This window comes from Miniopterus schreibersii, assembly GCF_964146895.1.
Source record: "Miniopterus schreibersii genome assembly, chromosome: 2".
NCBI lineage: Eukaryota > Metazoa > Chordata > Mammalia > Chiroptera > Miniopteridae > Miniopterus > Miniopterus schreibersii.
The window spans coordinates 78,426,034-78,441,536 of record NC_138102.1 but is presented as its reverse complement, the minus strand read 5'-3'; the positions used below and the strand labels follow the sequence as shown (position 1 = coordinate 78,441,536).

The 15,503-nt window shown below is 36.5% G+C and overlaps 1 protein-coding gene and 1 pseudogene across 2 annotated transcripts in view; both read left to right on the top strand.

Annotated features, from left to right (window-relative positions):
- The window catches only part of NEK5 (NIMA related kinase 5), a 96,249-nt gene extending 81,432 nt beyond the window's left edge, over window positions 1-14,817 (top strand). The window contains 5 exon segments of the mRNA XM_081129850.1: window positions 227-352; window positions 1,389-1,526; window positions 9,001-9,112; window positions 11,232-11,353; window positions 11,356-14,817. Coding sequence (XP_080985976.1) covers window positions 227-352; window positions 1,389-1,526; window positions 9,001-9,112; window positions 11,232-11,353; window positions 11,356-11,522 — 665 coding nt within the window. The 3' untranslated portion in view covers window positions 11,523-14,817.
- On the top strand, window positions 6,796-7,363 carry LOC308553536 (ferritin heavy chain pseudogene; annotated as a pseudogene). Its single transcript has one exon. The product of its transcript is annotated as a ferritin heavy chain pseudogene (transcript).
- Window positions 14,818-15,503: the final 686 nt, after the last annotated feature.

Here is a 15,503-nt window from a genome sequence, read left to right as displayed (position 1 = left end):
GGCCCCACCTCCTAATACAGTCAAATTGAGCATCAGGTCTCAAAATATGAATTTTGGGGAGAAACAAATTTTTAGTCCATAGCAGTCTATATTATAATGACAATAGTGATTTCTCTGTTTTTGAATATACCAGCTGATGGACTGTCTCTAGGTTTCCTAAGAACTGTGTTGAAATTAGTCACACTTTGGCTGCTTTTAAATTAATAAGTTATTTTCTTATACCTAGAGTTGTTCATTCAGGATGCTGCTGCTGCAGAAAACAGGAGACAGTGGGATGCTGGAGCTCCTCAGACTCTGCTGCAGATGATGGCAGCGGCTGATATCATCTCCACCAGCTCTACCAGGCCTGAAGGTGAATTTAAACCAGCCGGCATAAATCGCCAGCAAGAGAAGTCCAAGGCCCCAAATGCTGCTAGTGCTCACCGTGACCTGATGGTTTTCACTTTTCAGTACAATCCGTATAGATTTGGTATCAAATGCCTTCCAAAGATACTGTTTTGATTCCTCCCCTACATCCAGAGAAACTTGCCTGCTAATTATCCTAGGCAGTTGACTACTGTAGCTATGAGAATGTAAAGGAGGAAAGATCCAGAACTCCTCCTTCCTCATAGTGAGAGAGAATATACAAGAAAAGGCAGTCTTCAAATGCTAGCCCAGTAACTTTGTTACAATTTCTTGAATGGTTGGTTTTTTTAAATCAATAAAATGGGAATTAAAATAATAGCTCTCCCACAAGGTGTAGAGAGGTAACAGTGCAAAGATAACATTTAAAATTGCTTTGTAAACCAATGTGTTATTTAAATGTTAGGAGTGTTTAGTATGTGATGCAACTTTCAATCTAAATCCCTTCATTTACATTTGAAGTCTGGCATAGTCTTTCCTTAGGAGAGGTTTACAGCAACATCCAGGTGTTACCTTTATGGGTAGTGAAGATTTTTATTACTTATTTCCGATGTTCCTCTTGATAACATGGGGCTGGGGGAGAGTTAAAATTTATAACTGTGTTATAAGTTCAAGCATGTAAATATATAACTGAAATTAGTAATTATAAGTGTGTGAACTGACATATCTATACTATTACAAAATACTGAACTCATCAAACTTGCAAGAAAAGGCCTGCAAAGTATAATTTAATTCATTCTAAGTCAATGAGTCAATAAGAGGGGAAACCTAATTTAAAATAAGCAAATAGAATATAAATTTTAACACACCGAAATGGCCAATTAACAGAGCAAAAAGTGACTCTCCTACCCACCATCTACCTGACAATAGGTCACTAAACTTTTCTATATCTCAGTTTTCTTACTAATAAAAGGAGTGATGGGATGAGGTTACCTCCAAGGTTGTAACATTCTGTGATTTTTATAAAAACTCATTCTCCTCTTCAGATGGCCAAGTGATGGTGATCAGTGGCATTCCCGAAAATAGGAAACAGTGGCAGCATGAAGCTCCAGGAACTTTAATGAGTGTTTTGGCAGCAGCTCATCTAACAAGTAGCTCATTTTCTGGCACAGAAGGAGAATTTGGTATGTAGTTTCTTTTTAAGAACATAACCAGTCCCCTGGGGAAGTCTGTCAAAGACTCATAAATGCAGAAAGGGGATAAAAATACCTTAAGCCTGGAGAAAGAATTGGGAGGGTGTCTAAGCCTTTTCAGAAGCTGATTTGCTTTGTACAAGCCTGTTCCAAATGCCATTAACAAAAGACTTGGACTTCGGAGAAGAGGGGGGTAATTTTGCTTAATGTGATCAGTTGACAACTGATGAAAAGTTAAGTAAGGAGGATAGTGGCTTTGTAGATGGGGAGCTAGTATTGTTTAGCTTTAAACTGAGGCAGTTTATTTCTGACAGCTATTCAAATTATGATCCTATGGGCAATAAAAATACATCTTAGTATGTATAGTGTTTTGGCTTTTGGGTTTTCTGCCTCCAGTTTTTAGCAAGATTATGTTTGTGTTTAAGGGAAACCAACCATCATTTTCTAAAGTTTGAAGAAATTCCTATCACAATGGGAATTTGCCCTCTATCAGGTTTGCAGGTGTGAACTGTTACAAGAGAAGCCATTGCAGGCAGGCAGGCATCAAACAAGGAGCCTCTGCACAGGTGCGAGGTATGGGACCTGGTGTTGCAGAGATGCAAGCTTGAGGCGGCAAGGAGGCATAGAAATGAACCAGATAGTAACCGAGGCTGATAAATGCTTACAAAGTTAAAGAAGAATATAGAAATATATACACTAAGCATAATGCAAAGTTACCCGATTCTTAATGTAGAGTTGGATCTGCTAGCTTGTAAAACCCAACTTTCACAACCTTTGTGAAAATTTAGATCTTAAACAATGTACAAAATTTGAGACAAGAAGAAAGGACACTGCAGGTGGGGAGGCCTTGCAGAGGTACACAGGCCTGTGTTAGAGACTGAGAAAACCTATCTGACTAAAATCTAGGAGTTGGCATTATGGCTTATCCCAGTTGACATGCTGTTGGAAACTGAAGAGAAAAAAGAAGTGCCTTCAAGCTACAAACTGCATGTTAATTGTCTGCTAATCTACTCCCTTCCCTTGTGACCTGGGATAAAAGTTTTGTCTCTAAGGATAAGGCTGGAGGTGGCCAGAGGAAGCATTGAGCAGGCCTTGCTTGGCCTGGAAATCAAAGGCCAGGGCCCCAGGCCAGTGGGAGGGATGCTTCCCATTTTTCATGGCACTGAGATAGAGACATACGATGTCTCTTTTTACATTTGCCCCTGTGGATTCTTGGAGAGAGTCACAGAAAACTCTTCTTTTGATCTATCATGCCAAATTAATTAATTAAGGAACTTGTGCTTTCCCATGGACAGTTTTGCATTAGTCATACATGAGCAATTTGTCTAATGAGTGGGATTAGAAATAGGAACTTGCCCTAAAGGGTGGCATTCAAAACAAAGTACAGGTGTTTTCTTTTGTAATCTGCTGACATCCTCCCTTCCCCTCTCCCCCCCAATCTGTTTTGTTCTTTCAGCTTCTAACTCTGTTGGCCTTATCTCATCTTTCCTGTCAGTGCAGCAATCTTGACTTCTTGTCCCTTGTCATCTTTTCTTTCTTCAGCTTAAACTCTGCACCCCTGCCAGATAATCCTCCTAAAATGGATCTTGTCTCAGTTTAAAATCCTGCAAAATATACCCCCTTACCCTCAGGATAAAATCCAGGCTCTGCAGACTCTGAGCACCTTAAAGATCAGAAGGTCCCTCCCAGCCAGCAGGCCCCTCCCAGTGACAAAGCTATTAGCACTTCTTTCTCTCTTAGCAAACATCTTCCTTCTGTTTAGAATGAATGCCTCCCAGCCTTTGCCAAAATAATCTCTCCTGTAAGACTGCACTGTGATGCAACCTGGTGCCCATTTCTGTCATTATGTTTTATTTTAAATTAAAAATAAATAAATTTATGTGTCATTATGTTTTATTGGCAGTTTCCCTTCCCTTCCTACTTTCCCCTATACCACTAGATAGGGCTGTGAAAGGGGTTTGGAATATAGTAGATTCTTAATAAGTACTATTTAAATGAATGAGTGAAAGAGCCTGCAACTTGATTAATATGCTTCTCTTTAACCCAAGAAATTCTAGTAAGTCCTTAAGTTTGTCGACTGTCTTTTCTCTGTTAGCTGCCTCTGACAAACTTCACATTGATTCATTCTCATACTTAAGTTCATTCACACTCAAATATTTGTTAAATGCATGAAATTCTGACACTTTATTATTATATTTATCATTTAACTGCAGGTCATAGAAAGATGCAGTAGTGATTTTATTGTAAACTTTTTGTGATCGCTATGACCCAGATCTCAATGAAACTGCTGCTTGTGTACCACTGTTTTAGGTGGTTGAGAAAGTATCTGGGCATGTTTTCCTTGCAATCCTCTAGGTTTGATTCCCCTGTTTAATATTCCACAGACACTAATTCTCTGATGATAAAAAAGAAAAAAATCACTATAATATCTTTCTTCCTCACTAGACTTGTGGAAGCTTTGTCCTACTCACCACCCCACTTCACCTCTCTGCCCCTAGTGTCTGATATAGTGCCTAGACTTAATAGGTGGCCATAGTGAATGAGCACGCTGCCATAGAACGCTTTTAGTGTATTAGTTTATGCAAAGGCAAATGATTGCCTATGTTTGTATTGCTATCAAGTTAGGTATGGAAATTATGGTGGAAGGTAAATAGATGGAAAAAAATATAACATGCAGACATTAACTAAAAGAAAAATTTATTTTAAGGCAAGTGGCATAACTATAGACAAAGAAAAACTTTTCATAATAAAATAAGTGTGAATACATCAGAAAGATATAATGATCTTAAATTTGTATGTACCTAATAACATAATGTCAAAACATATAAAGCAAAAGTTGATAGATCTAATAGGAGAAATAGACAAATCTACCACTTAGTGGGTAAATGTAACATACCTTTCTCGGTAGTGATTAAACAGACAAAATCATTTAAGGATGTAGATTAAAATTTTTTTTTTAATTTATTGATTGATTTTAAAGAGAGATAGAAACATTGATTTGTTGTTCCACTTATTTATGCATTCATTGGTTGATTCTTTTATGTGCCCTGACTAGGGATCAAACCCACAACCTTGGTGTATCGGGATGATGCTCTAGCCAACCTCGCTATCTGACCAGGGCAGGATGTAGAAGATTTGAAAAACAGAATTAATAAACTTGACATGATTAACATATTTAGAACATTACTGTGGCGGGAACCCCTTTGTTCATGAGAGTGATTTGTATTTATTTTGGTATATAGTTTAATGTTGGAAGTAACTTTATTTTTTTTCTCCAAATTGCCAACTTTCCAAAACTGTTTATTAACTAATAGATTTCATATTGGCTCAAAATTCATTTTACTTTATCTTTGTATATACTTGGATCCATTTCTAGGCAATTTCTTCTTTATTGATGCATAAATATAATTCCCTACACCGAAATCATTGCTTGATTTTTCTTTTAGATTTTTTTTTTTTACTATGATAGTATAAATTTCCTCTGTAAAAATGTTTAAAGGTTGTATTGTGCTAATGAAGAAGAAATAAGGCAAAAAATCTAAACATTTGCATTTGGAGTACATAAAGGTTATTTTTACATCAGGTTCTCTCTGCAGTCTATTGCCAGGCAACACTGAATAATGGATAAGAATGGGTTCTATACTTGGACAGATCTGGTGTGATTTCTGGTTCTGATACTTTCAATAAGATAACCAATCTTTCTTCAGTGTCCTCCTTTGTAAAATCAGAATTAATATAGTACCAAAGGATATTGTATGTAAAGTGTCTTGCAAGTGGCCTGTCCAAGTAGGTGCTTAATAAGTTATTGCTTTTAAAATAGTGGCCAAGAATACTGGTTCTGATGCAGGTTCCAACTGATTACCACGCTATCTTAGGCCAGTCATGTAACCCTTCCATGCCTCAGTTTTCTTAAATTCACCAATTCTGAGATGCACATTCACCCTCTTTCCCCTTTTAATGTTTCTGATCCTGGGATACAGCATACAGTCAATGGTGTTTTATAGTCACTGTAGGCCAGGCAGTAGTTCTGACATATTATTATTGTCTGCACCTCAATGAACATTAAAACTTGTATAATGGGTGTTATTGGGCAGTGATTTTGATTTTTTTCATGGAGACTAAAATGAAACATTCTTTTGGCCCTTAGGAACCAGATGGTTGTAGAGTGCATGTGGGGGAGGTAGATTATGGTAGATTACAAAAATGAGCACAGTCCATCATTCTTCCCTGTGTCCATGGCTTTTGCAACAGAATTTGCAGCTCCTCCAGCATTAACTTTTTTTCCTCTTCATCCCTTAAATCTCAACTGGCCTTGTGATTTTCTTTGGTAAGTAGAATGCAATGGAAGTGGTGGTGTACCAAGTCTGAGTATTCAAGGAACTTCCCTTCTTTCCCTTTGGAACCCTGTCTAGCTCTCAACTAGCTTGGGTTGGTCTGCTGGAAAATGAGAGACCATGTGGAACAAAGAGACAAGCCATCCAAGTGTGGCTGTACTAAACCAACCAGCCTGCAGCTGGCCTGGCAAGTGACTGCAGATGCATGTCTGGGCCCAGCTGATACCAGAAGAGCTAACCGACTGAGCCCAGCCCAAGTTACCTAACTGCAGAATTGTAACCAAAATATAAGCCACTAAGTTACATAGTGGTTTATTATTCTGCAAAAGCTAACTAATATAGACATAGCAGAATTCCCAAAGTGGTAGTTGAAAGTAGTCTAGTTCTAAATAATTTTAAGAAACCAGCACTTTCAATTTTTGTGAATTCTTTTAGTTTCTTTTGTGGATTTTTAAAAGAAAATCTATCTCAATAATGCTCTTGATTGTAATGAAGTTGAAATTAGGTAGAAAAAAAACAGACATCAATGACAATCGTATGAAAAGATGCTCAACATCACTAATTATCAGGGAAATTTAAGTCAAAACCTCAAAGAGATATCACCTCACACCCATTCGGATGGCTGCTATCAAAACCAGAATATAATAACTGTTGGCAAAGATATAGTACAGTTGGAACCCTGTGTACAGATAGTTGGTGAAATTGTAAAATAGTGCAGCTGTACAGTCTTCATAGAGAGTCACTGGGATTTCCTGCTTCAACAATGCTTGGACTGAGCCGGTGTTCTTTCCCCATCCCAGCCAGCCACTCATATCCAGTCTTCCACCACCTCCTCATAGCACCTTTGGACAAACCAAGGGCCCCAGGCCACTGCCCCAGTGTGCTCAGCTGCCACCTCTGCTGCTGCCTCTCCTCAGCCACCCCCCATGAGGACGGACTACCATGATGACAGACCTGCATCCTCGCAGGTGCACCAGAACTAACACCAGGACCCAGAGGCCTCCAGCAACCACCAGATCAACCTGGAACTCTACGCTTCCTACATCTGCCCATGTTTAACTACTTTTACCGTGAAGATGTGGCTTTGAAGAACTTTGTCAAATATTTTCTTCACCAGTCTCACAAGAAGAGGGAACACGCTGAGAAACTGATGAAGCTGCAGATCCAAAGAGATGGCGGAATCTTCCTTCAGGATATCAAGAAACCAGACTGTGAAGACTAGGAGAATGGTCTGAATGCAATGGAATGCGTGTTACACTTGGAAAAACCTGTGAATCAGTCACTATCGGAATTGCACAAACTGGCCATTGACAAAAACCACCTCTATTTGTGTGACTTCATTGAGAATCATTACCTGAATGAGGAGGTGAAACCCATCAAAGACTGGGTGACCATATAACCAATTTGTACAAGATGCCCTCTCCCCTGACCCAATTTGGCATGTCAGAGTATCTGTTTGAAGTGCACACTCTGGGAGACAGTGATGAGAATTAAGCCTTAGGCTGGCTTCCCACAACCATGGGAGTGACTTCCCTGGTCACTAAAGCAGTATATACATGTTGGAGTCACCTTTACCTTTTCTATAAGTTGTATCAAATCATCTACTTATATTCTTTCATTTGTACCATTCCTTCAAATAAGGTAATTTGGTACCCTTCCAAAAAAATAAAAAATAAAGTAATAAAATAAAATAGTGCAGCCATTATAGAAAACAGTATGGAGGTTCCGAAATAAATAAATAAATAAATAAATAAATAAATAAATAAATAAATAAATAAATAAATACCATATGATCCAGCAAGTCTCCTTCTGGGTATATTTCCAAAAGAATTGAAAGCAAGATCTTCAGAAGATATTTTTGCACACCCATGTAGACTGTAGCATTGTTTATAATAGCCAAGAAGTGGAAGTAATCTAAATGCTCATCAATGGATAAATGGATAAAGAAAATGTGGTATATATATATATTCAGCCTTTAAAAAAAGAAAAGAAAATCCTGTCATATGCTACAACATAGATGAAACTTGAGGACATTATGCTAAGTGAAATAACTTAATCACACAAAAAAATACTGCATGATTCCACTAACATGGAGTATCTAAAATAGTCATATTCTTGGAAACAGAAAGTAGAATGGTGGTTTCCAACGGCTGAAGGGAGTGAGAAATGAGGAATTGTTGTTCAATGAGAATAAAGTGTCAGTCATGCAAGATGGTACAACAATATGCACATATTTAATAACACAGTACTGTTAACTTAAAAATTGAGTGGATAAATTTGTTATGTATTTTTTTCTTTATACGTGTTATATTTTTCATTAATAAATAGGTTTTCCTCTTTGTGTTATGTATTTTTTACCATAAAAAAACACACAGACATCAATGACTTAAAAAGTCACTCAGAATTGTTTGTCTCATTCATTGTTTTATTATGGTCTCTTTGAATCAGGATCCATAAAAGTTTAACTGAGATGTAAAAGAATAAGTAATTCAGAGGAGTAAGACTCTGAATGTGAGGAATTTTAGTTATATCTTATCCAATTTGTTTCACTTATATTTTTCTTTTTATGAGTATAAAAAAGTAATAAGATGAAAAATATATGCTTAGAAAGGACTAAAATAGTTCTTATTATAATTTATACCTGTAAAATATAAATTTTAAGGGTAAGAAAACATTGTGTCATTTTATGAGAACATTTTATTTGCTATTGGTGTATAAAATAAAAGTACGTCTTATCAAGTTATTGAGAGGATGCCGCATTGCCATAAGGAAACAAAATATTGTATTATCTTCTGTCTGATCTGTTTTCCAAGAGAGAAAAAAATTACATTTTAAATAACAGCAATAAATCCACCCCCACCACCAAAAAAGATAAAATTGTGTGTGTTTTGAGTTTTCTTTGTCACTGATCCTATTCCTCTCACTTTTTCTTGTCTTATTGTGTTGCCTACTAGCTTCAGTATAATGCTGAAAATAGTTGGAGTGTTAATTGTCATCCCTGTCTTATTTGTTTAAAAACCTTTCAAAGGTTTTACCATTATGTTTGATGTTCATTATAGGATTTTTGGTACACACCCTTCATCTGGTGTATTGACTGGGATGCTTTAACCTCTCTGTCATTTCTTTAACAGTGGGAACATTAAAACAATGGCTTCCTAAAGAAAATGAGGGGAAGGTGGACATGGCCTCTGGCATTGAAGTAGATGAGAGACAACCAGAACCAAGATCTGATGATGATGATACGTAAGTAGGTCATATCCAGATGCCTAAATGAAAGTATAAAGTTCAAACACTGTTGTTGATACATAGAAGATAGCTAAGTAGAATGTTATTCAGTAGAATACTCTGGGATCTCTAGAAGTAGTAAATATAAAACACACTGGAGAGATAAAACTTCAGCCCAGGTGACACTGAGTTTTCTTACTAAAGCATTGCTGAAGATGACTCAGCAGTCATCTCTGTTTAAAAACAGATTCCACTATGAGAGATAACAAAGAGCTGAATTAGACCCTAGTGAACTTCAGATAATTATTTTATGAATATTTAATATTTGTATAATAATTTATATTGAATATTTAAAATTATTTAATTAAAATAAATGAAAACATGAGAAAAAAGCAGATCCATCAAAAAAGAGCAGGCAGGTTTGATAACCAAATAGAACTTCTGGAAGTGAGAAAATCTACCAATAGAAATTAAAATTTGACAGTTTAAAAAATAGAATAGGTACAGTTAATGAAGGAATTAGTAACTGGAAGATATTACCTGAGAAAAAAAAAGGTAGAAAAGGTAAAAGCGGTTAAGAGGCATGAAGTTCCAATATATATCTAAAAAGAGTTCCAGAAGGAGAGAACAGGGAAAAGCAACACTCAAAGCACTTGAGCAGTGAACTTTTTATGATTATCGAGAGGCATAAATCATGATATCTGGGAAATAAAACAATAACCAAGCAGGCACATTGAAAAGAAATTCACACCTAGACACATCTTTGTTTAAAATGTAGAGGAATGAGGACAAAGGGAGGGTCTTGTGTAACCACACACCTCAGTAAATATAGCTTAACAAACAGCAGCTCTAATTCCTGGTCCATCCCAAATTTATGATCTCCAATATTAATGGGGACCTCTGTGATATCTGCTAATCCTATGATGGGTCAAGCTCCTTCCAAACCTTTAGCCTTTCGCACTCACCCCCATCCACCTTGCTGTTGCTGTTGTCATATGACTGTGCCTCCTAATTAACAGAGACAGTACAGTATGTGGTGTGTAGGTAGAATCATCTTGATTGTCTAGTTGCTTCTCTATGTCCACATGAGTGCTTATCTCCTCTCTCCTGTCTTCCTTCTTAGAGGAAAAACTCTCTTTTGACTGAATGCCCATCCTTGCACAGGTGCTCTAACTCCGAGCCCTTTTCTCAGTGACCTTTTCCTTATATTTTTGATGTCTATTACCTACTTTCTCTCAGCATATAAACATGCCCAAATCTCCCTCCTCTTGAAAAACACCAAGAAAAACAAGCCCCCATGTTCTGGAGGTAACACTGTCCTTTCAGAGCTGCCTGCCCCCTGCCCCCTCAGAGGAGTTTAACCTCATTGTTACCACTTTCCTACCTCTCATTGCGTTCTTGATGGCTCCTGCCGCATAGCACTCTGAAATATTCTTACAAAGGTCATTTATTATCTTGAAATTGCCAAGTCTGATTGTCATTTCTCAGTCTTCATCCTATTTGGCTGCTCCCTCTTTCTGGAAACTCTCTGCTCCCTTCTGTTCCATAATAAACATTCTTGGCTCTTACCAGCTCTTCCTCAGTCTACTTCACTTGTGACTTAAATATTAGTGATCTTCGAGATGGTTTTCTTGGTCCCTTGACTTCTTCCCTTCTAAATGTATCAGTGTTACAGTCTTAGACACAATTTTAATTCCTGTTCCTACTAATTAGTATCTGTGAGACGTTGGGCACATTTTGGTGATGATAATGTCTGCCTCAAGTTTTGTTAATAGTAGATGAAACAGAGTGTGTAAAGTGCTCTTGATCAGTGACTGGCATATAGTAAGGGCTCAATATATGCCTTTTTTTTTTTTTTTTTTGGTCTTCTTGCCTCTTTTTACACATTAGAGTAGATGGGTATTAATAAATATAATAAAGGCTGTTGAATACAAGTCCAGCTAAACAGAATACCGATTCTCCTAACATTGGTTATCTTTCTTAGAAAAACCAGACTGGTATGATAATTTATTACCTGACTGAAAATGTAACTTTCATATTGTTAAAGTAGGGGTGGAACATGAGAAGGGGAACTAATTTTCACATGTATTCTTGAGTGTTTTGATATCATGAAGTTGATTTTTACTGTTTATTTCAGAAATTTTGAAGAATCTGAAGATGAGTTGAGAAATGAAGTAGTAGAATCCCTGGAAAAACTCACTACTTCCAAAGAGGAGGGGGAAAAAGAAGAGGCTTCCGGTTCCTCTAAGGACACTGAGAAGTTAGGATTAAGGGGATAGGCATGCAGAAATGTGCAGAATTAAGTGAAGGTTTGGAGAATATTTCTACTCCATCCAATGGCAAAAGTTTTATTGTTGATGAAGAACAAGGAACATCAACAACCAGTAAAAATATAAGTGTGATTATTGTACTTTTTCTTAAGCAGTAAGTTAGTATCAATTAACTATAACATCTCTTTGGGTACAAGTCATAGATACTCATTTATTATAAGGCTTTTCCAGTAAACCCAAGGATTTACTTATTTTTCTTTCTAAATATAGATGATAGAACTAATTTTTGAGTGTAGAAACTAATCTTTTTACTTTAAAATTTCTATTAAAACTTTCATATAATATATGTGGTAAGCAGAGTAATATGCCTCCCCCTTCCCAAATGTGAATATATTAAGTGCAAAGGGGAATTAAAGTTGCAGATGAAATTAATGATGCTAATCAGCTGACCTTAAAATAGGGATGCTCTCTTGAATTATGCAGGTGGTCCCAATGTAATCACAAGAGTTTTTAAAAGTAGAAGAGGGAGACTGTATAATCAGAGAGAAATGGTGGCACGAGAGGGAGTTGGACTGATGCTGCTGGCTTTGAAGTCAGGGAGGGGAAAGGGCCAAAGCCAAAGAAAGCAGACAGTCTCTAGAAACTGGGAAAGGCAAGGAAAAGGATTTTCCCCCCAAACCCTGCCAACACCTTGATTTTAGCCTAGTGAAATCCACTTTAGATTCTGACCTACAGAACTCTAAGATAATAAATGTGTGTTGTTTTTAACTTAGTTTGTGGTAATGTTAAGACAATGATAGAAAACAAATATTCATTTAAAATAAGGAATCTGCCATTTTATAAAACCGTGATTTTGAAATTTCTTGTTATATTGAGTATACTTTAAAAAGCTCATGTTGACATAGGAGTAAGGCAATTGAGCAAAGAGAGGAACAGCATATGTTTAATTGTACACCAAATAATAATTTTATTATGTTTTATTGAATTATTTTCTGACAGTTTCAAATGTATAGGTTATAAACTCTTATAATGGTCTTTTTATATGTAGTGCTTAGCATAATGCCAGAAATGTTTCCTAAATGAGTAAATAAATGCTAATACAATTTCCTCAGTAAGACTGTATGTAAACTTTTTGTTAGGAAACAAGACGTTTTTGTATTGATTGTAGCAATCCCAGTGTTGAACATTTGCCTGAAGCTTAGTAGATATTGTTGATTTACCTGCTGCTATGGAGGACAGGGTTGTTCTATTTCTTTTTTTGTTTTGTTTGTTATTCCTCACCCAACAATATTTTTTCCATTAATTTTTTTTTTAGAGAGAGTGGAAGGGAGGGAGGGGGAGCGAGAGAAACATTGATTGGCTGCCTCCCGCACTGGCCCCAACCAGGGCTGGGGATCGAACCTGCAACCCAGGTATAAGCCCTTGACAAGGAATCAGGCCTGCGACCCTTCGGTGCACAGGCTGACACTCCAATCACTGAGCTACACCAGCCAGGGCAGGGTTGTTCTATTTCTGAGTGGTAGAATTCTGCCTGAAATATCTGCTCTATAATAAAAATGAAACCAAAGTTGCACATTGATACTGCTGAAACAAGAAAACAAAGATGAAGAGGGGTTGGTCAGATTATTTCTAAGGTCTGCTTAGTATTTCCATTTGGTATAATTTTATTAACTGTGGGGAATGCGTGTATCAGGATTCCTCTAACTGTGGGATGTGTCTAGTCTTTATGCCTTTACTTTCCTGGTGATGTTTGAGGGGACTCCTCTTAAGTTTGGTGTATAGAGTTAGATTCTACTTTTAGGGAGAGTGCTCAATGTGGTCACATCATGAAGCTGGGAATATTTAAAATTTTCTCACCATTCTGTTAACTTCAAACTAGGTAGTAACATATACCCTGAGGGATTAGAGCATCAATAATTCTACACCTCTTTCAGTGGTTGGTGTATACATATCTAATTTACTTTTAGGACATTATCTGGTTCAGACATATCTAATCTGCCGGTGTCTTCAGGTGATCCTCATTCTGTCTGAACAGTGTTTGAAAGCATGGGAAATGCAACACAGTTCCTAAAAATCCAAAAAATCCAAAGAGCAGTCAATTATAGTATGCAAGAAAAATAAAAGGAATGAATGTTTAAGGTCAATATTTAAGGATATTAGGCTTGCTCCAATGGCAGAATACTTGGCTAAAGTCTCCTTTAGGTAATAGCCACCAAGCCTGATTATCATTCAAAGATTTTGAGTTCTCTGCTGTAAATTCATTGTGATAAGTATACATATCTGCAAGGTTTTTCAACCTGCTTCAGCCCCTAATTCATCTTACCCATCTTACACACATTACCTAAATCATGTTCTAGAGACACAGTTCTGATTCCGTTTCTCTGCTTTTAGGCTTGGCTGCATCTGTTAAAGTGAAACTATTAATCAAACCTGCATGTGGTTTTAGAATAAATTTCATTAGAAAAATCATGCGTCTTTATGTATGATAGCTATCAAACTGATCACTCTTTAAATGGTACCAATAAGAGTATCAAGTCTTAACTTTCCTTCTAAATGTCTTATAACACTTACATATAGTCGAAGCAAGCACTAGAGCATTAGAACTGATACTTCCCCATCATGAAAGCTGGCCTTAGATTTAGGGTGGGGAAAGAAGAAAAAGAGGTAGCATAGGAACAGTAGGAGAGGTATGATAAATTTTAGGGGTATAATTGATTCTAGTATTTGCAGAACTTCTTGTGGTTTTACACAAGTGTGGAGAGGAAGAAACTTTCCTCTACCTTTCAAGGTTCTTTCAGCTGGTCTAATAATTAAATCTATGTGAGACAGATTAAAAAGAGAAAACCACCAAATTTAATTACACATGTATGTACGGAATCCTACATACAGGAGAGGTTCAGAGACAAAAAGGGAAAGTGAGGTAGACATGGCACTCTGAGCTAAGGTTTCAGTAAGGCACCCTGGGGCTTCAGAGGGGAGCAAGGTCATTTGCAGGGCATAAGAGCAGATGTTCAGTAATTATAAGCTTGCCCTGCCCTATAGATAGGTCATAAAACGTTATTTCTGGTGATAACTTTTATTATGGGCAAGGCCTCAAATTTAAATTCTTTCAGGGAGAGGTAAAAGTTTCTTGTGGGCCTGCAGGGTCCCGATTGCCTTCATCTCAAAATAATTCACATGCCAAAGTAACACATCTTGGGGAGTTCTGCTCTGAACCCCTTTAGTAGTAACTTTTTTTGTATCCACTAACAGATTTAGCACTGACATACTCTATTCATATCATAGTTCTGGAGTCTAGGGTACATTTACATAATTAAATAAATATTCTGAAAGCATTGATAATCATACTGGCCCCTATCTCATAATTTTGTCTACAAGGTGATTTTGTAAAATACCCTGAAAATTATTTAAAAAGTATATGAAGCTCTGCTTCACAAAAATGTTTTGTATGTCTGAAATATTCATTTTATTTAATTTTTCTTTTTCTTTCACAACATTCTTTTTATTTCCAATTACATATCTATGTGAGTTTGGATTTTCTTCATATACTTCAACCGAAAGAACGTACTGTGGCAGATTGAGTTCAGAAGCAAATATGGGCATCTGCTTGTCTTCTGTGAAGCCAGACATTAAGAGGATGTAAAAAATATAAAATAACACCACTCTTTTCATTAATTTCTTGGGGGAGAGAAAATATGGTTATTTCTTACTAAAATATATTATTTACTTTAACATACAATGCATTATTTCTTACTTATGTAAACATTACTGTTTATTTTTTTCAACTCTAATTTCTTACATAGTAATTATTGATAAACATAACCAATTTAAACAAAACCTCTTTAAAATTCTCAATAAAGGGATATAGAGACCAAAAAGCTTGAGAATTGCTTCTCTAATTATTGTGACATTAAAGATAAGCTAACATTACAAACACATACTGTATGCCTGTGTTATCAAAACTCTACAAAGATACTCTTGACTCACTTAATTTTCACAGGACAATATGATAAATATTACAATAGCTTCCTTTTTATAGATGTAGAAAGTAATGAAATATTTTTTAAAAGTTATTTTAAAAACCTGTCAACCTATTCTTCTTGGGTACGAGACAAGATGGTTTTGTTTTGCCTTAAAAT